This window comes from Oncorhynchus nerka, linkage group LG2, assembly GCF_034236695.1.
Source record: "Oncorhynchus nerka isolate Pitt River linkage group LG2, Oner_Uvic_2.0, whole genome shotgun sequence".
Lineage (NCBI taxonomy): Eukaryota > Metazoa > Chordata > Actinopteri > Salmoniformes > Salmonidae > Oncorhynchus > Oncorhynchus nerka.
In genome coordinates, this window is record NC_088397.1 from 79,653,086 (window position 1) to 79,678,570 (window position 25,485).

At 41.3% G+C, this 25,485-nt stretch overlaps 1 protein-coding gene across 3 annotated transcripts in view; it reads left to right on the forward strand.

The window, feature by feature from the left end:
* The window catches only part of LOC115143195 (uncharacterized), a 30,749-nt gene extending 5,264 nt beyond the window's left edge, over positions 1–25,485 (forward strand). For 2 of the 3 annotated variants that reach the window (XM_029683355.2, XM_065003180.1), the window contains exons 2-7: positions 18,957–19,087; positions 20,050–20,409; positions 24,369–24,473; positions 24,704–24,790; positions 24,917–24,950; positions 25,265–25,485. In XM_029683355.2, the coding sequence (XP_029539215.2) occupies positions 18,961–19,087; positions 20,050–20,409; positions 24,369–24,473; positions 24,704–24,790; positions 24,917–24,950; positions 25,265–25,283 (732 nt within the window). In that variant the 5' untranslated portion in view covers positions 18,957–18,960 and the 3' untranslated portion in view covers positions 25,284–25,485. Of the gene's footprint in view, positions 1–18,177; positions 18,398–18,956; positions 19,088–20,049; positions 20,410–24,368; positions 24,474–24,703; positions 24,791–24,916; positions 24,951–25,264 lie in introns of those variants that run through there. The other variant, XM_029683348.2, reaches the window with a different exon arrangement.

The window sequence follows — 25,485 nt, forward strand, 5'->3', positions numbered from 1 at the left end:
TCTACAAATTTACAACAATACACACAAATCTGAGTAAAGGAATGATGAATTAAGAATATATAAATATATGGATAAGCAATGTCAGAGCGGGATAGACTTAGATACAGTAGAATAGACTACAGTTTTTAAACTCAGCAAAAAAAGACCGTCCTGTCTCCCTGTGGTCCTTTATCAGGACCTTGTCTTTCAAAGATAGGGTCCCTGCTCATCTACGTGAATGTGCCTTAGGCATGCTGCAAGAAGGCATGAGGACTGCAGATGTGGCCAGGGCAATACATTGCAATGTCCGTAATGTGAAACCCCTAAGAAAGCACCACAGGGAGACAGGACGGTCAGCTGATCATCCTCGCAGTGGCAGACCACGTGTAAACAACACCTGCACAGGATCGGTACATCCGAAAATCACACCTGCGAGACAGGTACAGGATGGCAACAACATCTGCTCGAGTAACACCTGGAATGCACAATCCCTCCATCAGTGCTCAGACTGTCCGCAATAGGCTGAGCGAGGCTGGACTGAGGGCATGTAGGCCTGTTGTAAGGCAGGTCCTCACCAGACATCACCGGCAACAGCTTCGCCTATGGGCACAAACCCCCCGTCGCTGGACCAGACAGGACTGGCAAAAGTGCTCTAAAACTGATGAGTCGCAGTTTTGTCTCACCAGAGGTGATGGTCGGATTCACGTTTATAGTCGAAGGAATGAGGTTTACACCGAGGCCTGTACTCTGGAGCAGGATTGATTTGGAGGTGCAGGGTCCGTCATGGTCTGGGGCGATGTGTCACAGCATCATCGGACTGTGCTTGTTATCATTACAGGCAATCTCATCGCTGTGTGTTAGAGGGAAGATATCCTCCTCCCTCATATGGTACCCTTCCTGCAGGCACATCCTGTCAGTGATGGAAGCCAGTAGCTATGGAGCGAACCGTCACACCGATGCCCACTCACTGACATAATCTTGCTCGCTTCTAAACCAGCATTGGCCAGTTTCTAGACTGTCATTGTCCTGATGCTGTGATTTGTGTATGTAGTTCTTCCTGCTGCCCTGCAGATCTTAGGTAGAAGTTCTGCCAGATAGTTCATGCCCATTTGCTCTGACATGTACCAGATCGGGCGTTCCCCGGGCATTTCGATAGATATTTCTCCAGTGATGCCACCGGGCATAGTGGCCTCCCTGGCTGCTTGAACATGAATCCACTCTTGTACCCCCTGCCCCTCTCCCGTAGGTCCAGATGATTCTTTGTGGCCTGTTATAATATTGTTTTCCAATAGCCTAATTACGAGTTCAAATTATGAACAGCAAACCTTAGAACGCTCTCATCTGTTTTTACGAGGAATGAGTTAGAGTTTAGTTGTCTGTTCCCCTCTTTTCCTCTTCGACCCAGATGTTACCGGAGGTCAAACCACACCTTCTCGACCAGACCCCATGGTGTACCGGGATTCAGAGCCTGGGAGTTTTGGAGCGGGGCCATGTCCTTCTCGGTGATGGGAGGGTGGCTGTTTGATATATTTTCCTTGCCTTCTTAGCTGTTTGATGTTGCCCAGAAATACATGATTCGACGTGGTAAATTCAGTGTCCTTCATAAGGCATCAGCTGCGACCGATGGGTGTGTAATTTAGAAACTGGTTGAGCCCACTCCGGAGTGCCAGGTAGCTACTTATGTACTGCTCCACCTTCCCATTTTGTTAATTTCCATTAAAATGTTGGAGAAGGATATTAAACTTTTCCTTAGTGACAGTTTTGAAGTCAACAACGTTTTTCTTCTCTGCTAGCCAGCCATCGAAGCAACGGACAGCCCAGTTTGTATTCTTATGTGTTTTTTTCCCGTTGTCTTTTCTCTAGGTCATTCAATGCAGTTTCCCCCAAATCTGCATGCCTGGGTATTACTGACATCTCTTTTTATTCATCCATAGTCATGCCGCCAAAAAGATCAGAAGAAATCTTCCATTCATCCATTTTAGTTTTCGCAACAAAGTATCGATTTAGCCAGTCAACTGAAAAAAAGTTGTCTATGTTGCTCAATTTCCTGTCTGACTCGTTTATTTGGGACGATGGAGATCGCAATACAATATTGAAAAGGTCGGAGAGACAGACAGCAGAAATGGTAGATAATGTCTAGATACTTTTTATAGTAGAGATTAAGTTTATACCTTTCCTGGCAGGGTTGATGAGACCGTGGGTTGCGCATTGAGATGGACTATAGTAAATGGGCATTTCAACGTCATAGATTTAGCCGGTGGTAACTTGTGAAATAGACACAGGCTGGAATGCGGTTTTACCCAATCAGCATTCAGGATTAGTCCCACCGGTTGTAAAAAGGTCAATATACTAATGTCAATGTAGCCTTTCAAGGTCAATGTAGCCTTTCAAGGTGATTGTAGTCTTTTGGACATTTGTTTTGCAGACAGGATGAAGTAAGATTGGAATGAAAGTTCTCATTTCAATGTTTTCATATTGTGGTTGTATCATTTCACTTAAATGTAAAGGCCTATACTGTTTATAGATGCAATATGCACCTTTTGTGTGACAAAAAGCTTGAAAGAATGTAAGTGCACTGGTTGAGTTTTATATTACTTTGAACTATACACAGGGTTCATTGGCTGTCGCCATAGCAAAACCCTTTTTGGTTCCAGGTCGAACTCGTTTGGGTTCCATGTAAAACCCTCTGGGTAAAGGGTTCTACATGGAACCCAAAAGGGTTCTACCGAGATCAAAAACGGTTCTACTTGGAACAGAAAAGGGGTGTCATGACGCCAGGCGAAGAACCCTTTTCGTTACTGTAATAGATAGAGCATTTTTTCCCCAAGAGTGTACATGTAACACACAACAGTGCACACTTGTATTAGATAAGCTAGTCTCATTGATAACTATGCATCATGTTTTTGCATTCTAACTGACATTGATATAAAGTCACTCATTTGATGTGACCTTATGGTTCTGTGTATTTATGCTTTTCTGCTTTAGCTGGCTCTCTTAGAGATTTCTGGGTAAAATGAAGGTAAATAAATACATAATCATTTTTCATTATTTCATTTCCTTTTGGCAATTGTTGACATTTTATTTATATCTGTGACACAAATATACCAGTTGTGTTATTTATTGTGTCAAAAATACTTTGGTTGGGGGGTTGGAGGGACGGGATTTGCGACTGACATGTTTTCCGTTTGCTCCCGCGGTATTCTTAAAGTTTATGTGAATTTTGCAGCAGAACCGTAAATATTAGTTTGGTGATCCCTTTCCGTAAAAACCAAGACTGCTTTGCTTTCGGATGTCAGCATGTTGACGAAACATAAGCCCAAAAACATGACTTTGAGAAAACCCGGCCTACAAGACCCACTCTTATCACCGCCCTCTCCTGAGTCCCGGGGACTCACACTTTACCTGGGGGTGCGGCTTGGCCTGGCGGTGCTGAAATGAACATTCTCGAGGCCGTCAAACTACTACGCTCTGACATAGTTGAAATTAAAACGGAGGTAGTTGCTACGATTAAGGCCCGAATACAGGAGGTCTCTGATACTTTAAAATCAGATCTAACCATCCTGCGGAACGAGACGGTGCCAGCAATCACATCACTCAAAACAACAACAGCGTTGCACACTACAACGATTGCAGCACTGGAGACCTCCTGCTACCAATGTCTCCGGCTTAACTTCATCCATGGAGGCTGACGTGAAACGCCTGGCTGTGGATTTGAAAAAGGTGAAGGAGAGCTGTGTGAGTTTAGAGGGATTCTCTCGCCGCAATAACCTGAGACTTGTATCGGTCCCAGAGTCAGCGGAAATGCCTCGCGCCACGGATTTAGTTTCTGGGCTGCTGAAGGATTTTCTTGCATTAGATGAGAAGCCCCTGATTGATCGTGCCCACCGCTGCGCCCAAAGCCCCGGGATGGTGAGAGTCCCCGTGACATAATTCTTCGAGTGCACTTTTTCCATGAGAAGATCGAGATTCTCCGAGGAGCCCGCAATACCACTCTGAGCTTTCAAGGACAGAGCTTCTTCATCTACCAGGACAACTCCCCCACTGTTTCCAGGCAGCTTGCAGCTTTCGACAGGCCAAACGACTACTATGGGACCATCCAGGTGTGAAGTATGGACTGAGATTCCAGGCCTGTTTATGGCTGTTTATCTCATGATGGTAAAGACTACACATTTGAGTCTGTGGATAGTAAGTACAATTATACAAATCTCTGCTGTTGAAAACCAAATGCTAATCTAAAAGAAATGGTAGATAATGTCTAGATACTTTTTATAGTAGAGATTAAGTTTATACCTTTCCTGGCAGGGTTGATGAGACCGTGGGTTGCGCATTGAGATGGACTATAGTAAATGGGCATTTCAACGTCATAGATTTAGCTGGTGGTAACTTGTGAAATAGACACAGGCTGGAATGCGGTTTTACCCAATCAGCATTCAGGATTAGTCCCACCGGTTGTATAAACGTCAATATACTAATGTCAATGTAGCCTTTCAAGGTAAGTACAATTATGTTTAGTTATAACATACTTGTCTTGTATAGTTGGGGAGTTGGCGAACCCATTCAGGCTTTTCTGATGTGATCTAATGTTTTGATCATCTAGTATGCTTGCCTTACAAGCATTCAGTCATTTTAATTTCATTGTATTAAGGTTTTACTTAACTCCTGTGTTTCTAGGCTTTCTCGTTCACCTATTCAGTTTGTTTACATTGTGTCTCAGTGACTGAAAATATTTTTGGTTATTTGTTTACTGCATTCGTTGGTACCGACCCAGTAAACAGTAAATGTTCTGAGGCTACACGTTTTTGGGGGTCTTCACTTCAATTTTAAAAGTTTTGAGCGTCATTTATGCCCAGCAAACGTTCAACGTTGCGCACACATAGTTTTTTGGTCTTGGTTGTAAGTTGTCTCAGTGTCAAACTAGACAAAATACATTTTTGTTTGTCTTAATTTGCAATGTAAAAGGAAAAATCTAATTGCTATACTACAATGTTTGTAGAAGCTCCCTGTAATTTGTGCACAAGGGGAATGTGTTTCATTGTCATCTATTGTTCCTGTACAACTTCTACATTATGGGGCGGTTTCCCAGATTGTCACGTTCTGACCTTTATTTCCTTTGTTTTGTATTTATTTAGTATGGTCAGGGCGTGAGTTGGGTGGGCAGTCTATGTTTGTTCTTCTAGGTTTTGGGTATTTCTATGTTTCGGCCTAGTATGGTTCTCAATCAGAGGCAGGTGTCATTAGTTGTCTCTGATTGAGAATCATACTTAGGTAGCCTGGGTTTCACTGTGTGTTTGTGGGTGATTGTTCCTGTCTCTGTTTGCACCAGATAGGACTGTTTAGGTTTTCGCACATTTATTGTTTTGTTAGTTATTTCATGTCTAGTTCCTTTATTAAAGAACATGAATAACCACCACGCTGCTTTTTGGTCCGCTTCTCCTTCACCACAGGGAAACCCTTACACAGATATAGATGAAGCCTGTACGATAAATGCAAAATTACACATTTTACTACAACATAAATTGAAATGTAACCTGCTAAAATTGCATTCCAACAATCTTTGCTTTCACAAACACCTAAAAAGCTAGTTTGGAGATCATTTTAGTTACTAAATACAGTACAAATGTACTGAAAACAGATTATCAATTTATTTCATAGAACATGTTAGAATTGCAAACATAATGTGTGACATTTCCTGTATCAAATCCTGGGATTCATGATGAGACCACACCCTTTTGCAGATGATTCTTGCATATAATCCAGGACAAGGCTTTAGTCGAGGACCAGGTGTAATCTTAGTGCCGAGACTCCTAGAGGGTGTAGTTCTTCCTGATGTCTTATTACCTCTAGGTGTTGATGCAGTCATCCCAGCCGGTAGTACTCTGTGTCCCCCATAAAACATCCTGTAATGGCCGGTCCATGGGGGTTTCCTCCTTAACTCGATGTGTACTGTTAAATATGTGTACTGTCTTAATAAAACACAATGATGCTATTTCCCGATGCAGTGCGTGTTCATCCAGTGGTTAACAGACTAACGCGAATGTACGGAAATCTGAGAATGATACTTGTGTTTTATTGAAACAGTAAGCATAGTTTTTAATTTTTTCCCCACGATGAGTCATTCAATCGAGTTAAGGAGGAAACTGAGGCCTTTGCAGCCTGAATGGTGGATGTTTTACGTACGAGCCGGTCCATGGGGGAAATTAGTGTATTGCTGGCTGAATATATTATAGTCAAACGTGAGATGACAAATGATGTAAAAGGAATAATAGCTTCATCTTTTGGCCGGTTGGTAAAGTTTAATCTGGGAAACTGCCCCTAAATGTTTTTTGAAATAATAGAGGTCAAATTTCTTACTTACATTGAGTGCTTTGTATTTCTTACCCAGTAGCTTCTCAATGTCTAAAGCCACCTTCTCATATGTGAGAATTCTACACCAGGCTGAACTGCCACCTTTTCTCATTGTAGATCTGAAAAGATTGTTCACAGTACAGACATCATAATTTTGAAGTCAGATAGATGTTAGTTCCACATATGTTGTATATGTACTGATTGTATTACTGTATTTCACATCATTTGCAACAGTTTACAATCCTTCAGTTGTCAGCAACAAGAAGTTACACAACATATACAGACCATTAGGGGAGGCAGGTAGCCTAGTGGTTAGAGTGTTGGGCCAGTAACCGAAATCCCCGAGCTGACAAGGTGAACATATGTTGTTCTGGATAATCATCACCCTGCATTTTGGTCCTCCTCTCTTTCGCCCAACGAAGAACGCTACAGAATCACCCACCAGGAAAGGATCAAGCAGCATGGTAACGGGCAGCAGCAGCGGCCGGAATCGCAGGACTCCTGGACATGGGAGGAGATTCTGGACGGCAAGGGACCATGGGCACAAGCTGGAGAGTATCGCCGCCCCAAGGCTGAGCTGGAGGCAGCGAAAGCCGAGAGGCGGCATTATGTAGAGGCAGCACGGCAGCGCGGCTGGAAGTCCGAGAGGCAGCCCCAAAAATATCTTGGGGGGGGGCACACGGGGAGTGTGGCGAAGTCAGGTAGGAGACCTGCGCCAACTTCCCATGCTTACCGGAGAGCGAGAGGGACCGGGCAGGCACCGTGTTATGCCGTGAGGCGCACGGTATCCCCTGTGCGTGTGCATAGCCCGGTGCGGTACATTGCAGTGCCTCGTATCGGCCGGGCTAGAGTGAGCATCGAGCCAGCTGCCATGAAGCCGGCTCAGCGCATCTGGTCTCCAGTGCGTCTCCTCGGGCCGGTGTACATGGCACCAGCCTTACGCATGGTGTCCCCGGTTCGCCAGCACAGCCCAGTGCGGGCTATTCCACCTCACCGCTCTGGCCTGGCTACGGGGAGCATACAGTCAGGTAGGGTTGGGCAGGCTCGGTGCTCGAGACCTCCTGTGCGCTTTCACGGTCCGGTCTATCCGGTGCCACCTCCATGCACCAGCCCTCCGGTGGCAGCCCCCCCGCACCAGGCTGTCTCTCCATCTTCTCCCTACAGGTGCTCCCGCCTGTCAGGCGCTGCCGGAGTCTCCTGCCTGTCCGACGCTGCCGGAGTCGTCCTTCAATCCGGCGCTGCCGGAATCTCCCATCCATTCGGGACCTGTGGCTAGGGTCCCCAGTCCGAGGTCGACGGCGAGGGTCGCTCTTAAGAGGACACGGAGGCGATTAAGGATGCGGAGAAAGACTATGGTGGAATGGGGTCCATGTCCTGGGGGGGACAGACACCCACCCAGACCCACCGCTATAGGTTCAGGTTTTGCGGCCGGAGTCCGCACCTTTGGGGGGGGGGGGGGGGGGTACTGTCACGTTCTGACCTTAGTTCCTTTGTTTTGTCTTTTGTTTTAGTATGGTCAGGGCGTGAGTTGGGTGGGTTGTCTATGTTAGTTTGTCTATGATTTTCTATTTCTGTGTTTGGCCTGGTATGGTTCTCAATCAGAGGCAGCTGTCAATCGTTGTCCCTGATAGAGAACCATATTTAGGTAGCCTGTTTTGGGTTGTTGGTGATTGTTCCTGTTTCCTGTGTGTGTGTTCACATTATGGGACTGTTTCGTCTTCGTTCATTTTGTCGGTTTATTGTTTTTGTTCGTTGTTAAAGTATTCTATTAAAATTGATAATCATCACGCTGCATTTTGGTCCTCCTCTATTTCGCCCGACGAAGAATGCTACAGATCCCTTGATAAATATGAGCAAAAAAGACCGTATGAATTAAGTATTGCTAATACTGAGCTATACTGTAAATTGAATGGTAGAATAAATTATATTATTTTATATTAGTACAATTGCTTAGTGAAAAATATTTTGTTTAACAAGTAGAAAAGACAGCAGTTAAAATGATTGGATCCCCTGTTTTTGAAACTCCAGCACCCTTCACATGCGAGGATAACAACGTTGAGCCTTTTTCCAAAATGTTTCATGAGATTGGAGAACGCATTGGGAGGGATCTAGACCATTCCTCCAAACAGAATCTTTCCAGATCCTTGATATCCTTTGTATGTGCTTATGGATTGTCCTCTTAATTTCAAACCACAGGTTTTCATTGGGGTTCAAGTCCAGAGACTTGAATTGATTTTTGTGGTCAATTAACCATTGCTTTTTGGATTTTGATGTGTGCTTGGGGCTATTATCATGCTGGTAGATACATTTGTGGCCAAATTTCATCCTCCTGCAGAGGCAACCAGGTTTTTGGCAAAACATTTCCTGGTACTTGGTAAAGTTTATGATGCAGTTGACCTTAACAAGGGCCCAATGACCAGTGGAGCAAAATAACCCCATAACATAAAAGATCCACCACCATATTTGACAAAAGGTATGAGGTATTTTCCAAGGCCTAACCCACCACTGGTGTATGTGGCCAAAGACCTATATTTTGTGTCATTTTGACCATAGCACTGGTTTCAATCTAAGTTCCAATGCAGTTTAGCAAACTCCAGGTGGTATTATGGTCAGATGACATTTAAATAGAGCTCTTTGGCCACACACACCAGCGGTATTGAAAACAGGGTATCCAATAATTTTGACCCCTATCTTTCTGAGCGATTATATTAAATTAAATATATATATATATATTTTTGCATACACTCTAGTTCAGTTTTGTATTACATATCTTAGTATTTTTTCTCTCCATCTTTATCAAGGGATCCAATCATTCCCGGACTGTGCTGTATCTGTTTCTATGTGGCCCTAGCTGCTGTGCAGACATGACATACACTATTTACCCAAAATTGTATTTTTATTTTCTTCCTCCGAAACGCAGTCATGGGTAATGCAAAAGCACGTCACCAAAGAAGGGTAAGAGATATGACTTACTGTGGGAACAGCATGAGACATATCAGTTAAAATAGAATTAAAGCCTGATCTGTATACTCAGTTTTAGTGCCTGCATTGACAAAAGTCCAAAGGCATGTGTAACGGAGGTAAGAATGTGCCATAAGCTCACTCCATAGATAGCTTGAAATGTTGTGGCTGGTGCCACCCGTTGGTAACGATGTCAAGCAAGGACCGTCACGTATGTTTTGCTAAGCAGAGCCTCGCTGGTTCGAGACAGCAGTTGGACAGTGAGGACACTAGCTGTTAGCAGCACACTGTTGACAATACTCTTATTTACTGTTATAAAAACAATAAATTACTGTAGTGGCTAGTTGGTGAAATATGGGAGTTGGAGACTGGAAGTTAATTTAATCCAAATGCATTCCCATGTGTCACAGAATTTGACGGCCCATGGCGGGTATAGTTTGACCAAATATGGACAATAGAGGACACAAAATATATGAACTCAGTAAAAAAAGAAACGTCCTCTCACTGTCAACTGCGTTTATTTTCAGCAAACTTAACATGTGTAAAAATTTGTATGAACATAACAAGATTCAACAGCTCAAATAAGCAAAGAGAAATTACAGTCCATCCTAACTTTAAAACATGAATACAGTCAATCAAGACAATGTCAAGAACTTTTAAAATTTCATCAAGTGCAGTTGCAAAAACCATCAAGCACTATGATGAAACTTGATCTCATGAGGACCGGCAACAGGAAAGGAAGACCCACAGTTACCTCTGCTGCAGAGGATAAGTTCAGCAGAGTTACCAGTCTCAGAAATTGCAGCCCAAATAAACGCTTCACAGAATTCAGGTAACAGACACATCTCAACATAAACTGTTCAGAGGTCCAAATTTGAGATTTTTGGTTCCAACCGCCGTGTGTTTGTGAGACGCAGAGCAGATGAACGGATGATCTCCGTATGTGTGGTTCCCACCGTGAAGCATGGAGGAGGAGGTGTGATGGTGTGAGGGTGCTTTGCTGTGTAAGGGCTATTTGACCAAGAAGGAGAGTGATGGAGTGCTGCATCAGATGACCTGGCCTCCACAATCACCCGACCTCAACCCAATTGAGATGGTTTGGGATGAGTTGGACCGCAGAGTGAAGGAAAGGCAGCCAACAAGTGCTCAGCATATGTGGGAACTCCTTCAAGAGTATTGGAAAAGCATTCCAGGTGAAGCTGGTTGAGAGAATGCCAAGAGTGTGCAAAGCTTTCATCAAGGCAAATTATTCCATATGTGTTATTTAATAGTTTTGATGCCTTCGCTATTAATCTACCATGTAGAAAATAATAAAAAAATAAAGAAAAACCCTTAAATGAGTAGGTGTGTCCAAACTTTTGACTGGTATTGTACGTGTTCTGTGCCACTTTGCAGGATGGGGCCGTGCTTAACATGACATGTTTTAGGCTAAATGGAAACACTAAAGTGTGAAATATGGATTTGTCCTACAAATATTTTATTGTCTCTGAACAGTTGTTGTGTTTTGTATCTTCTCTCTTTATCTGTCTCTATCTAATAAGTGTTGCATTCACTGAATTGTTGTCAAAGTAGGCTATTATTTCTACATTTTGTGTCAGGCCTTGTCTGTCCTAAATCTTATTGAGAGAGGTTACCTACATTTTGAACTAGTCTCTGAATAGTTCTTTGCGTTTTTACATTGACAACAATTCTTACTTCTTTAACAATCACATAACCTACTTTGTGTGGGTTTTTAAATACTTTCTGAATGTTGTCCTCTGGTCACATTTTGGAGAATTGTTTTATTTATATTTAAATAATATTTATAAGTATAATACATTTTTAGTCATATTTACTCCAATTTAAATACTTTAGGTTTTTTTGTTGAGTTGAGTGTTAATTGAAGACACAATTAGTATTATTTACAATGATGGCCTAGGAACAGTGGGTTAACTGCCTGTTCAGCGGCAGAACGATAGATTTTACCTTGTCAGCTCGGGGGTTTGAACTTGCAGCCTTCCGGTTACTAGTCCAACACTCTAACCACTAGGCTACCCTGCCGCCCCATGAATGGGATGTCATATTAAAGAAGAGGTTGTGTAATTCTCATTTGTGCTTTGTTTTGAGCTATGTCTGTTTGTTTGAAATGTGTGAGAAATTTTGCTTTATCTTGAAAATTCTCAGTAATCTACAGCATCATTCTATTGGGATCTAAAGGGTTAATAGAGTGTTGGGCCACTATGAGCTGCCAGAACAGCTTCAAATGCTTCTTGGCATACAGTGTATCCTACAAGTGTCTGGAACTCTATTGGAAGAACGCAACACAATTCTTCTATGAGAAATGTAATTATTTGGTGTTTTGTTGAAACAATACTAAATACTATAGACTAAAGTCTGGAAAAACATGACTGTGAAAACTAGTATTTACAGTTAGCTATAGTATAATTACCATAGTAAAAGAAAACAGTAGTATACTGTAGTAATTATTGTAGTGTTTTTGGACTGTAGTATACTGTAGTATTTACTGTAGTGTTTTTGAGGCCTGTAGTATACTGTAATAATTACTGTAGTATTTTTTCAGAAATTACTGTAGTATTTACTTTAGTGTTTTTGTTTTATTATATTTTACATAGAAGTGGAGGCTTTATCCTTGAGGAAACATACCGGAGAAATACTAAAAGAATGTTTGTCTATAATGGTTACACTGTGCATTTGGAAATAATTCAGACCCCTTGACTTTTTCCACATTTTATTATATTACAGCATTATCCTAAAATGTATTAAATTGTTCCCCCCCTTATCAATCTACACACAATACCCAATAATGACAAAGCAAAAACAGATTTACATAAGTATTCAGACCCTTTACTCAGTACTTTGTTGAAGCACCTTTGGCAGTGATTATAGCCTTGAGTCTTCTTGGGTTTGACGCTACAAGCTTGGCACACCTGTATTTGAGGACTTTTCTCCCATTTCTTCTCTGCAGACCCACTCAAGCCCTGTCAGCTTGGATGGGGAGCGTCGCTGCACAGCTATTTTCAGGTCTGTCCAGAGATGTTCAATCGAATTAAAGTCCGGGCTCTGGCTGGGCCAATCAAGGACATTAAGAGACTGAAGCCCTTCCTGCATTGTCTTGGCTGTTTGCTTAGGCTCGTTGTCCTGTTGGAAGGTGAACTTTTGCCCAAGTCTGAGGTCCTGAGCGCTCTGGAGCAGGTTTTCATCAATGATTTCTCTGTATTTTTCTCCGTTCGTCTTTCGCTCAAAGCTGACTAGTCTCCCAGTCCCTGATGCTGAAAAACATCCTCACAGCATGATGCTGCCACGACAATGCTTCACCGTAGGGATGGTGCAAGGTTTCCTCCAGATGTGACACTTGGCATTCAGGCCAAAGAGTTCAATCTTGGTTTCATCAGACCATAGAATCTTGTTTTTCATAGTCTGAGAGTCCTTTAGGTGCCTTTTGGCAAACTCCAAGCGGGCTGGAATGGTTTCCATCTGGCCACTCTACCATAAAGGCCTGATTGGTGGTGCTTCCCTTCTGGAAGGTTCTCCCATTTTCACAGAGGAATTCTGGAGCTCTGTCAGAGTGACCATCAGGTTCTTGGTCTACTCCCTGACCAAAGCCCTTCTCCCCTGATTGCTCAGTTAGGCCGTTCGGCCAGCTCTAGGAAGAGTCTTGGTGGTTCCAAACATCTTCCATTTATGAATGATGGAGGCCACTGCGTTCTTGGTACCCTTCCCTGGATCCGTGCCTTCGAAACAATCCTGTCTCGGAGCTCTACGGACAATTCCTTCGACCTAATGGCTTGGTTTTTGCTCTGACATTTACTGTCAACTGTGGGACCTTATATAGACAGCTGTGTGCCTTTCCAAATCATGTCCAATCAGTTGAATTTACCACAGGTGGACTCCAATCAAGTTGTAGAAACATCTAAATGGAGATTCATGGAAACAGGATGCACCTGAGCTCAATTTCGAGTCTCATAGCAAAGGGTCTGAATACTTATGTAAATAAGGTATTTCTGTGTTTTATTTTTAATACATTTTCAAAATGTCTAAAAACCTGTTTTCGCTTTGTCATTATGAGTTATTGTTATTATTTAATACATTTTAAAATAAGGCTGTAATGTAGCAACTTGTGGATAAAGGGAAGGGGTCTGAATACTTTCTGAATGCATTGTACATGTTCTCCCTACTCTTCTGTTGACACAATGGGCTGCTGGGCAAAGATAAACTCTTTTTAATCCTTATTTATTGGTTTTAGACTCCCATCAGGGCTTTTGCTGTAGGGCACTCTTAGCCAGTATTAGCCAATTAAACTCAACTCCGTGATGGAGTTGACCAGCAACTAATGTGGGCAGACTGGATCTCCGACGTCACATAAAATCTGATTTCTGATCTGATTTCAGCTCTCAAAGAATACCCTGCAATTACACCCAACATTGTTCTGTAATTTTACCTCCTATTTTTTCTTGACTGAAAATCTCTCTCACCAATGTAGCAAGACCATAAATGTAATGGTAAGGCAGGTTTGGAAAGGAGAGCTCATCTCTTTGCTGTGCTATGGCCAAGATGTACCATAGGGGGGCAGCAGCTGGTCAATCCAACTCTGGAATCTCAGGGCCTCTTTCACTACCATGAAAAATATTTCAAGAAGAGCAAACACACGCATGTTGTCTTCACGAAAAGTCCTATTCTAGTTTGTAAATTACAATGTAAATCTGTTATGTTGGCTAAAAAACATCAGATCCTTCTCAGGTATCAGGGCTACAAATAGCGTACTATTACAGGTAGTTACCGTAGCTACAATACTGTAGGACTGTTAATCTCAGTGTAATTAAAACCAGTTGAAGGAGGTAATACAACTAGTGAATCTGGTTAAATATAGAGGAGGCCTGATACCTCTATCTATATGGATCTAATTTTGAGTGTCTAGACTCTAGAGAGAGAGAGGGCGACGTCTGCAGAAAATGTGTCTGTGCGTGCATGTGTGTGAGTTTGCATTTGTGTCGGATCAAACAGGTGCAGGTGGTAAAAATGAGGACACTTGGCATACTACGGTTTATTGTAGAATGAATGAAAGTTCATATACAGCAGTTATAGCTGGTGTATATTTGATCAATCTAGAAGAAAAAGAAACGCACACCTATTTAGGCGAGGTGCTGGCTAGCAGAGTAGAAAAGTTGAAAATTAACAAACAACAATAAAAATCATACAAATGGAAAAAAAACATGAACATGCTAAGGTCTTGTGTACCTGAACAGACATGAACATTCCTAGGTCTCCTGAACTGTTTGTACCTGAACAGACATGAACATTCCTGTTTGTACCTGAACAGACATGAACATTCCTAGGTCTCCTGAACTGTTTGTACCTGAACAGACATGAACATTCCTAGGTCTTCTGTACTGTTTGTACCTGAACAGACATGAACATTCCTAGGTCTCCTGAACTGTTTGTACCTGAACAGACATGAACATTCCTAGGTCTTCTGTACTGTGTGTACCTGAACAGACATGAACATTCCTAGGTCTCCTGAACTGTTTGTACCTGAACAGACATGAACATTCCTAGGTCTCCTGAACTGTTTGTACCTGAACAGACATGAACATTCCTAGGTCTCCTGAACTGTTTGTACCTGAACAGACATGAACATTCCTAGGTCTCCTGAACTGTGTGTACCTGAACAGACATTAACATTCTTAGGTCTCTTGGACTGTGTGTACCTGAACAGACATGAACATTCTCAGGTCTCTTGGAGTGTGTGTACCTGAACAGACATGAACATTCTCAGGTCTCTTGGAGTGTGTGTACCTGAACAGACATGAACATTCTCAGGTCTCTTGGAGTGTGTGTACCTGAACAGACATGAACATTCTCAGGTCTCTTGGAGTGTGTGTACCTGAACAGACATGAACATTCTTAGGTCTCCTATACTGTGTGTAGCTGAAAAGACATGAGATTAAATATTTATCAAATCAAATCATAGCAAATTTTATTGGTCACATACACATGGTTAGCAGATGTTATTGCAAGTGTAGTGAAATGCTTGTGCTTCTAGTTCAGACAGTGTAGCAATATCTAATAAGTAATATCTAACAATTCCACAACAAATACCCAATACACACAAATCTAAGTAAAGGAATGGAATAAGAATATAGAACTATATGGATGAGCAATGTCAGAGCGACATAGGCTAAGATGCAATAGATAGCATAGAATACAGTGTATATATACATATGAGATTAGAATTTCAGCTTTTCAGCATTTCAGCTTTGTGACTCGAGAGCCCAACAAAGGCTTGACTGTTCTGAGGCGTGTAGAGAGATCTTCTGAGATCTCCTGTTTTCAAAGAATCATGTGGTTTGGTTCCCTCTCTCTCAAACTCTCGACCCCCGTAGAGCTGTGCTGTGCCCACATCCTCCCCCTGTACGACCCCCACCTAGATCATGTTTCTCCCCATATACCCCTCAGCCCACACAGACTCCAAAGAACCAAGCACTATAGCCATGCAGTTCTGGGCAGTAACAAGTTACTTTTACAGAAAGCCTTGGCTTAGCTGCAACAAGGAACATTGTTAATGTAAGAAACTATCTCGCAAGGTGACGCCATGTATTGACTTATGGTTCAATATAGCAATTATATAACAACAACCTATGTAATGACATTTTAAAATTATGATAAAAAATAAAAATAATTTGCCCATCTACACACAATACCCGATAATGACAAAGTGAAAACATGTTTTTAGACATTTTTGCAAATTTATTGAAAATGAAACATAATTTACATAAGTATTCACACCCATAAGTCAATACATGTTTGAATCACCTTTGGAAGCGATTACAGCTGTGAGTCTTTCTGGGTAAGTCTGTAAGAGCTTTGCACACCTGGATTGTACAATATTTGAACATTACAGACATTTTCAAGTCTTTCCATAGATTTTCAAGCTGATTTAAGTCAAAACTGTAACTGGGCCTCTCAGGAACATTCGATGTCGTCTTGATAACCTAGTGGTTAGAGCGTTGGGCTAGTAACCGAAAGCTTGCAAGTTCATGTCCCCGAGCTGACAAGGTACAAATCTGTCATTCTGCCCCTGAACAGGCAGTTAACCCACTGTTCCTAGGCTGTCATTGAAAATAAGAATTTGTTCTTAACTGACTTGCCTACTCAGTCATGTGTTGTGTTGATTTGCCCCAAACATAACGCTTTGTATTCAGAACATAAAGTTAATTTCTTTGCCACAATTTTTGCTGTTTTACTTTAGTGACTTTTTTATTCTGTACAGGCTTCCTTCTTTTCATTCTGTCATTTAGGGTAGTATTGTGGAGTAACGCCAATGTTGTTGATCCATCCTCAGTTTTCTCTTATCACAGCCATTAAACTCTGTCACCATTGACCTAACAGTGAAATCCCTGAGTGGTTTCCATCCTGTATCTTTGTAATGACTGGGTGTATTTATACACCATCCAAAGTGTAATTAATAACGTCACCATGTTTATAGGGATATTCAATGTCTGCTTTTATTCCCATCTACCAATAATTGCCCTTCGTTGAGGGGCATTGGAAAACCTCAGAGTTGAGGTAGTCATTCAAAAATCCATGCAACTTATTATGCGACTTGTTAAGCGCATTTTTACTCCTGAACTTATTTAGGCTTTCCATAACAAAGGGATTGAATACTTATTGACTCAAGACATTTCAGTTAATTCATTTTTTATTAATTTGTAAAAATGTATAAAATCATTCCACTTATGGGGTATTGTGTGTAGGCCAGTGATCATAAAAATCTAAACGTAATCCATTTTCAATTCAGGCTGTAACACAACAAAATGTGGAGAAAGTCAAGGGGTGTGAATACTTTCTGAAGGCACTTTACAGTGTATCTGGGTAATGTTCTTACTGAATGGAAATTAAAATAGAAAATCAAAAAAAAATGTGGCAATCGTTCACCTGCTATTGAATTCTATTCCCTAGCTAGTGTGTGAAATAAATATATTAAAGGTGGCCCATATAACCAAGGCATAAAAGGGGTATTGTGGCAGATCGGGGGGTTTGGTCAAGACGTTTACCCAGATCAGACACGGACAGAGAAGGATTATCTCAGTTTCAAGGGTGTTTATTTAAATAATAGATCAAAAAGAAAATGATGGGTCTCCCCTATGAGAACCTCTCCGGGATGCCATCTTCTGGGATTCTGGGTCTGGCTGTATCCTGTCGGGCACAAAACTCACCTCCCTCTTGTTACCTCTGCAACCGTCAACAATAACACAGGAGTCCTTTCTTCCCCAACTCCTCCTGTGTGCTGCCCTTCTGCCAGCTTTATGGGCCTTGCACAGATGGTGGGCAAGCCGCCCTTAATTACTCACCAGCTCGCAATAGCTCGCAATCAGCCCCAATTAGTCCTGGCTGGAGAGCCCGTCGAGACCTGGCAGATGGAGCCATCACCTCATGATGTAAATTCCATCTGTTACCAGGCCTCGACGAGTCTCCCCCTGGTGGCTGACCTGCTGTACGCCACAGTATAAAGACGTGAAAACGTAAATGTGAGCTACTGTATTTGCTATCAAACAGATATATTACTATTGCTCATTCATTTTATATCAAATATAGGCTACATATCACTTTATTGTAGGAACAGTGACCTCAAAGCTGCTTCACTACATCTTACGGTAAAGTTCATACTCTGTTGAAATTGTTAAGGCTTAGTTGAATTTACTTGACAGAGTCAATTAATGTAGATTTTCTCAGATATATTTATATGGGTATTTATCTGTTTTAGCAATGACAGAAGTACTCATTAAGCATCGTTGTTGGTTGGCTGTGTATTGCTTTAACATGAACTGGAGTTAAGGTAGCTGGATCTGCAGCTGTGCTCCAGTACTCAGTGCTGCTGCAGCTGGTCTAGGTCACACACCTGGGCAGAGTGGTTCGGGTTAGGAGAGGTGATCCACACTTGGCAATTGTGCAAACTAGTCACACCAGAAAAAAATGAGGTCTTGATTTTAAATGTGTTGGTATAAAACAATACAATATAGTGCTAAAATAGTGTTGACAAGTACTATTTATACGGACTCTAAATACTTTCGACCTTGACGGAAATTTCTATGCCGGTGGTTCTAGAAGTCCAGAGGTTGGTTGAGACATAAAGTCATTGTTGATATTATGAAATTGTTCACTTTCTGTTGGTCCATGAGTTTTACCTTATTCAGAATGAGGGCTATCGCTGGTGGAGTAAGTCTCAAAAACTAGTGAAATGTTTTAAAAAAGTGTCTGAACACTTCTACAGCATGCCATTTACATCAAGAGTAGAGATTTGGTTAAAGAGGAATATAGAAGAATAGTTAGACATACCGCATAACACGTTTTAAGTTAGGAGTATAAAGTTACCGTAAAATGTATTTATTTTATGTTTTATTTTATGTGTTAATATTGTATGAATCAGTGATCTCTTAAGTGGCAAATACAGACAAAACCTAACAAACAATCAACAAGAGGACATAAATCTAATTTATTATTTGGGGAAATCTTCTGACGTGATGTCTTTATTGCAAGTGTGTGTGTGTGTGTGTGTGTGCGCGTGCGTGCGTGTGCGATAGGCCTGGTGTGTGGCTGTGTGTTGCCCAGGCAAGGGGTGTTGCCCAGGAAACACTTGGCCATGTTACTTCAGTTCCTCCCCTGTTCTCTGGCAGATGCATGAAGGGAAAAGAAATGACTTTTGCCGACCCTCAGCTAACACTCGAGACATACACCACAAGTCCACAGCCACTCAAGATGACCCCATTGGGACTGGTCTGGACAATGGTGTGTTTGATGACAACAGGTAGGACCACAATATTCTGTCTACCCACTGTCATAAAGTTCTTCTCTGTTGAGTCCTCAGGAACAGCGTTAGACCCACCTTGACAACTAGTGCAAGTCAGAATGTTAAATGTGTGTGTTATTCATTTGCTTAATGTAGTGTTGAAGAGGCCCCTGTGTTTTCTTTAAGTTTCTTTATATAAAGTTCTTAAAAATATTTAAGTGATATGATGTTTTAGTCTGCGATGATTAAATAACAGTAAATAAAACAGTATGCTGGATCAAAATGCACAGACCCTCAATATTGTCTTCAAGACATGACGGAAATTCAAAGACGACCAAGAGCTATTCTTAAATCCAACGCGAGCTCTGCAGTTAAGATATGTATACATATTTCTGTGACGCATTACATATAAAGAAGCCAAGCGAAACATTTCAGCAGTGTCTCGCACAATGTTTGCTTCATAATGTCGCCTTTATAGATAAGTCTCTCCACTAACCTTTCATTTGTGTTTCTTCATGGTTCCAAGGCACTGTCATTTAACATTTCCACTATTGCAAAACGACTGGTTTGATGATATTATTGGTTTGTGTCTGTACAGGTTTTTTTCATTTTACATTGAGCAGGCTCAAACCTTCTGTTTTCTTTCTGTCTTTCTATCTCACTTGATGTACAGTATTTCATGTATAATTTACCTGATTTAATAAACAGGTGTCCACAATACTGGTGAAAGCACAATAATTCATTTATATTGACGCACAAGCAGACAATGTTTCAATCTTATGTCAGGTAAGAATATTGTAGGACAGCGTACGTGTTACGGACGTCCATCATGTCTTCTTATTATTTTGATCTCTGTCCAGCACGCAAAAATGGCAATAGGACCTCATTCCATCAGTATTGTTTATATACTGTATGTCTCCTTTGATGTGGTAGCAGTTTGTTTAGCAAAACTAAACCTCCATTCACCTCTCCTATCCCAGTGTCCTGCCAGACACTTTCAGAGTCCGACTTCGTCCGCTACCCCAGGATCAACGACACAGAGGTCCTCACCTGTGAGTGTTCCAGCCGCTCCTGCCAGATGGTCTTCTGGTTCCGCACTCTCCACAACAACCTCGACTTCCAGTTCCTTCTCAGCCTCAACAATGCTGGCCGGACCAACCACGTAGCCAGTGTGGACAAACACCGGTTCCAGGCCAGTAAGCGGGATGGGGGAAGCAAGATGACTTTCACACTGCACATCATCAACATAAGTTCAGAGGACGCAGGGCTGTACACCTGTATGCTCCAGAACCAGAAAGAGAATGAGCTGTGGAGGCCAGGAGTTCTTCTCAGACCTGGAGGTGAGCGGAACCCATTCCCCTGCATGGCACTGACGCTTCCCATTCTTCTTATGGCTAAATAGAAGGGTTAGGTAGGTTACTTTCTAAATGTAATCTTTTGCAGATACTAGTTACCTGTCCAAAATTGCAAGTAGTAACGTAACTTTTGGATTAACCAAACTCAGCAACTAATCTGATTACTTTCAGTTAGTTTTAGATTACTTTGCAATATATAACTTTTTCGGCGACCCGACCAAATTCACATAGAAATGTGATTTATAGATCTGTCATTCTCATTGAAAGCAAGTCTAATAGATATAGATCTGATCTATGTGCGCTCGTTTTTGGGTCTTTTGCTTTCATTTTTATACACCAGCTGAAAATACAATATTTTTGGTTATGGAAAATATATTTCACAGCAGTTTAGATGGTACAATGATTCTCTACCCCCCTCAAACTTAACTCTGGACCTCGAAGCCAGTTCTTCTGCTTTAGACCTGGGACACCTGCTGGGTGCAATTATAATCATGTAGAACAGAAAACCAGCAGACTCCAGACCTCATAGGGTAAGAGTTGAATACCCCCGCTCTACACTATATTTGCTTGTTTTTTCACATAAACTGAGATTAGGCAAATTAGAAAAAGACAGAAATGACACCCCGCCTGTGTTTTGGTATAAATAAATAAAAAGCTGAGGGATTGGCCAGGAGAAATGTAACCATTCTCAGATCAATAGACAGAGCTATGGATGCAAGGAGTGACCATCCATATCAAAATGATTGTTTTAACCACGTTTTGGGGCTATACAGTGTTGGTTCACATTTATATTACGGCTTCTCATGGGGTGTGACAGTTGAACTAAACTCGTGAGGCATTTATAAGTTATATTCTTCAAGAAGCAATGGGTATATATAATACATGTATAAGTCCAGTGGATGTAGCAACTACTGATGGTCCCTTTGAGTCTTATTTTGGAATCAGAACGAATTAGATTGAGCAATAAAAGCCCCACTCATGGTCTTCTTAAATGTAAATAGTTTATGACAGTATGGAGCACAATACCACGGAGGAGTTTAGAAGGTGGGAACTCTTCAAACTTGAATTTCATAGACTGGGATCTGCACTATGCAGCTGTAGCAAGAGCGCATTTTTCACTGATCATCCACTGGTCGCAAAAACAATGATTGATAGGCAGCTTAAACTTCTTAAATTCAATCATTATTGGGTTAAAATACACATATACATTTGTGAACAGCCATCCACAACACAACAACCACAACCCGTAAGGTGCAAATAGATCAATGAGAGAGTGTGTAATTCACATACATGTGCTATGTAGATATCAATAATAAGTGATATCCGTATCACCCCGTAGGCTACACCACTGCTGTCGTCCTCACCTCCAAGCATTTATTCAAATTTGATCATCTGATGGGTAATCAATTTGGATGCTGATAGAGTTCGCAAGACAGAGCTTGGAATGTAGCATACAACATTTTCCCGCTATCCATCAAATGCATTTGGTCTTATGGTCAGACTCCCTCAGGTGGAACAAATTGAGCTTTTTTTCAAAGCTGATTTGAATGTCATTGAGAAAACAGAAAGGTGTCAAAGATTGTTTTCATAAACCTCCTTTCTGAATTTAATCCTAGAAGTAATCATCTAGTTTTTCAAAAGTATCTGTAATCTGAACTCTGGTTATGTAACACGTTACACAGTTTCCATAACGGATTTCATGTCATCTGTTAGCTCCCAACCCTGCTGATTAGAGATGAGAAGGTTCCTGAATTAATCCAGAATTCCTAAATTTACAACCTAGAACCAGGGACACAACTTTCACTGGGGACGGGGGGGACATGTCATATTGAAATTTCCTATTTGTCCCCCCCAGTTTTATCATTGGAATGTGATACAAAACGAGGCAACGTGGTGCTTTAGGACCATGCGGACGCCTCCGAGCGGTCAGGTAGACTGTTTGGAGCATTTATTTGTCTGGCAAAATAAGAAATATGACCCCCCCCCCACTTCTAAAACCAAAGTTGTGCCCCTGCCTATAACTATACTGAACAAAAATATAAATGCAACATGCAACAATTGCAATGATTTTACTGAGTTACAGTTCATATAAGGAAATCAGTCAATTGAAGAAAAAAAAATGTTTAGGCCCTAATGTATAGATTTCCCATGACTGGGCAGAGGCACAGCCATAGGTTGGCCAGGGAGGGCATAGGCCCACCCACTTGGGAGTCAGGTCCACCCACTGGGGAAACAGGCCCAGCCAATCAGTGTAAGTTTTTCCCCACAAAAGGGCTTTATTACAGGGCTTTATACAGAAATAATCCTTAGTTTCATCAGCTGTCCGGGTGATTGGTCTCAGACGATCCCGCTGGTGAAGAAGCCGAATGTGGAGGTCCTGGGCTGGCGTGGTTACACGTGGTCTGCGGTTGTGAGGCCAGTTGGACATACTGTCAAATTCTCTAAAAAGAGGTTGGAGGCGGCTTGTGGTAGTGAAATGAACATGAAATGATCTGGCAACAGCTCTGGTGGACATTCGTAACGCAAGTTGTCCTCCGTAACGTTTGTTGAAAATCTTACTAAGAAGCTAAGATCCAACATTGTTTTTTTTTATATCAAAATAAATCATGCTTTAGTATTAAAAATAGGAGAAAGATTGTTCAAACAATGCTTCTCTGTGTATTGGATTTTAGTGATACTGTTAACATACATGCAGAAACCTCTAAATGAAAGCCTTGGGCACAGTCTACCATTCCGCAATACGTTTATACAGACATTGTAGTCTGTAAAAAGAGCGCTGCATTCTCTTTTATTTATTTACAAAGCAATCTGACAGAAACTCCTTCTATATGTAACATCATTAATTAAGATAAGAGTCATAAATGACCAAACCCGTTCACAGGAATAGATAACACTAGAGATCCCTTCAGTCTCCACAGATTTGGGAAAATCTGCATTTAGTTTTTTTGCCCCTAATTTCTGGTTCACTGCAGCTACATGTACTGGTGCCACTCAGGCAGTTGAAATTATTGATTGAGGACCTTTAAATGTGATTGCTTTTATTAAATATGTTTATTTTTGTTTGTTGTGTGCTGAATTATATTGTTTTATACACATATATCTGTATGTTGTTTTAATTTTCTGTTTCTGTTTGTATTGTAATGTGTACAGGGCTCTCTTGTAAAATAGATTTTTAATTTCAATGTGACTCCCTGTTTAAATGAAGGTTAAATACTATTCCTGCAGTCAGCATGCCAATTGCATGCTCCCTCAAAACTTGAGACATCTGTGGCATTGAGTTCTGTGAGAAAACTGCACATTTTAGAGTGGCCTTTATTGTCCCCAGCACAAGGTGCACCTGGGTAATGATCTTGCTGTTTAATCAGCTTCTTTATATGCCACACTTGTCAGGTGCATGGATTATCTTGGCAAAGAAGAAATGCTCACTAGCAAATTTCTGAACGAAATTGGAGAGAAATTATTTTTTGTGCGTATGGAAAATTTCTGGGATCTTTTATTTCAGCTCATGAAAAATGGGACCAACACTTTACATGTTGAGTTTATATTTTTGTTCAGTATAGTTACACAACAGTAACTATAACTCTCTTACACTATACTCCTGTATTATCTTTTGAATGGCCTGAGAACAGACCAATTTCCTGATTTTCCATGGTCTACACTCTTGGAATAAAGGGTTCTTCGGCTGTCCCCATAAGCGAACCCTTATCCCTTCATAGCGCTAGGTTGGGATTAATTTAATTTCTAGTGAAGTCAGGATGAAAGTGGGGAATTCAGCCTTGTTATAGAAGAGAAAAGCAATAAATTAATATTATTTTGCGCCGGTTGCAGATCCATTTCCAAGCTTCTTCATCTGTCCAAATCTCTCTCCATTATCTTTTGTGCATTTTGTCTCCCTCACAGTGTTTCTTATATCCATCACATTGTGTATTTTTGTGACCCACCAGAAACTCGGCCATCATTACTCCCCGTCACAAAGCCTCAGCCCCAAGGCATCCCAAACAGCATCCCAAACGGCCGCTGCACCAAAAGCAACTATCAGACCCCAAAAGGTAAGATTCATAAGTTTAACAAGTCTGTCCAATAAGTTGTTTATTGTAACAGGTTGAATGTTTTAAGCTAAATCCACACAAAGATTATCCCGTTAATTAGTGGTCCCACTCTCTCTTTTGGAGAACCAGGGCTCTGTCTGTAACCCCAATGTTATGTAATTAGTTACGTTGGCACGATATACGTCCCAGCAGTTGAAACATTATTTAACAGGTTTTCTGTTGTGTTTCAGGCTGTGGCTCCAAGGTTCTCTGGCCTTTGGTTGGAGTGCTGCTGGCCCTGGCTGTGGCTTTGATCTCCACACTGTACTACTTCAGCCGTGAGTGTCTTCTCTCCTTCCTTACCTGCCCATAAGTAATGTAGTAATGTAGAAATGTAGTAATGTATTCATGTTTATTACAGTTACTCTGCTGTTGTTCTGAATTTGTTTTTGTATGTGCTACAGGACTACCCAAAAAGTGTCGACATCAGTTTGCCAAGTAAGTTCTCGTGTAAACTTCACAAATCTGTGATGACATCTTCCACTTCTCCTCTCCTCCTCTCCCCTTTTCTCACAACACAATAAAAGCTATCTTCCTGCTGCTGTATCAATCTCGGGGACTTACTCTTTTTCTAAGAAGTAGATCTGAGCCTGTATTCATAAAGTGTCTCAGAATAGGATCAGTTTGGCCTTTTAGATCACAATGAATACGATTACATGTGATTGATCACTTTCTCTATATTTGACAGTGTCTTTGTCCCTGTATTCATCTCTGTGTATTTGACTTTCTTTGACTGTTTATCTGCCTCACAGGAAAGGACCATTGGAGTAATTCAGAGCGCCCACACTGCAGACTCAGAGACAGTGCTGTATTTACTGTATGTGTCCTTACAGGGATCTCCTTCCACTTTATGAATCTGAAGACTGTTTTATTAGCATCTTACTTTTCTATTCTTTGTAAATTACAACAAAGAAACAGCCTGAAGTTCCAACTGTCTAAAATAAAACATTTAGGATTCTGTTCACAATGTTAA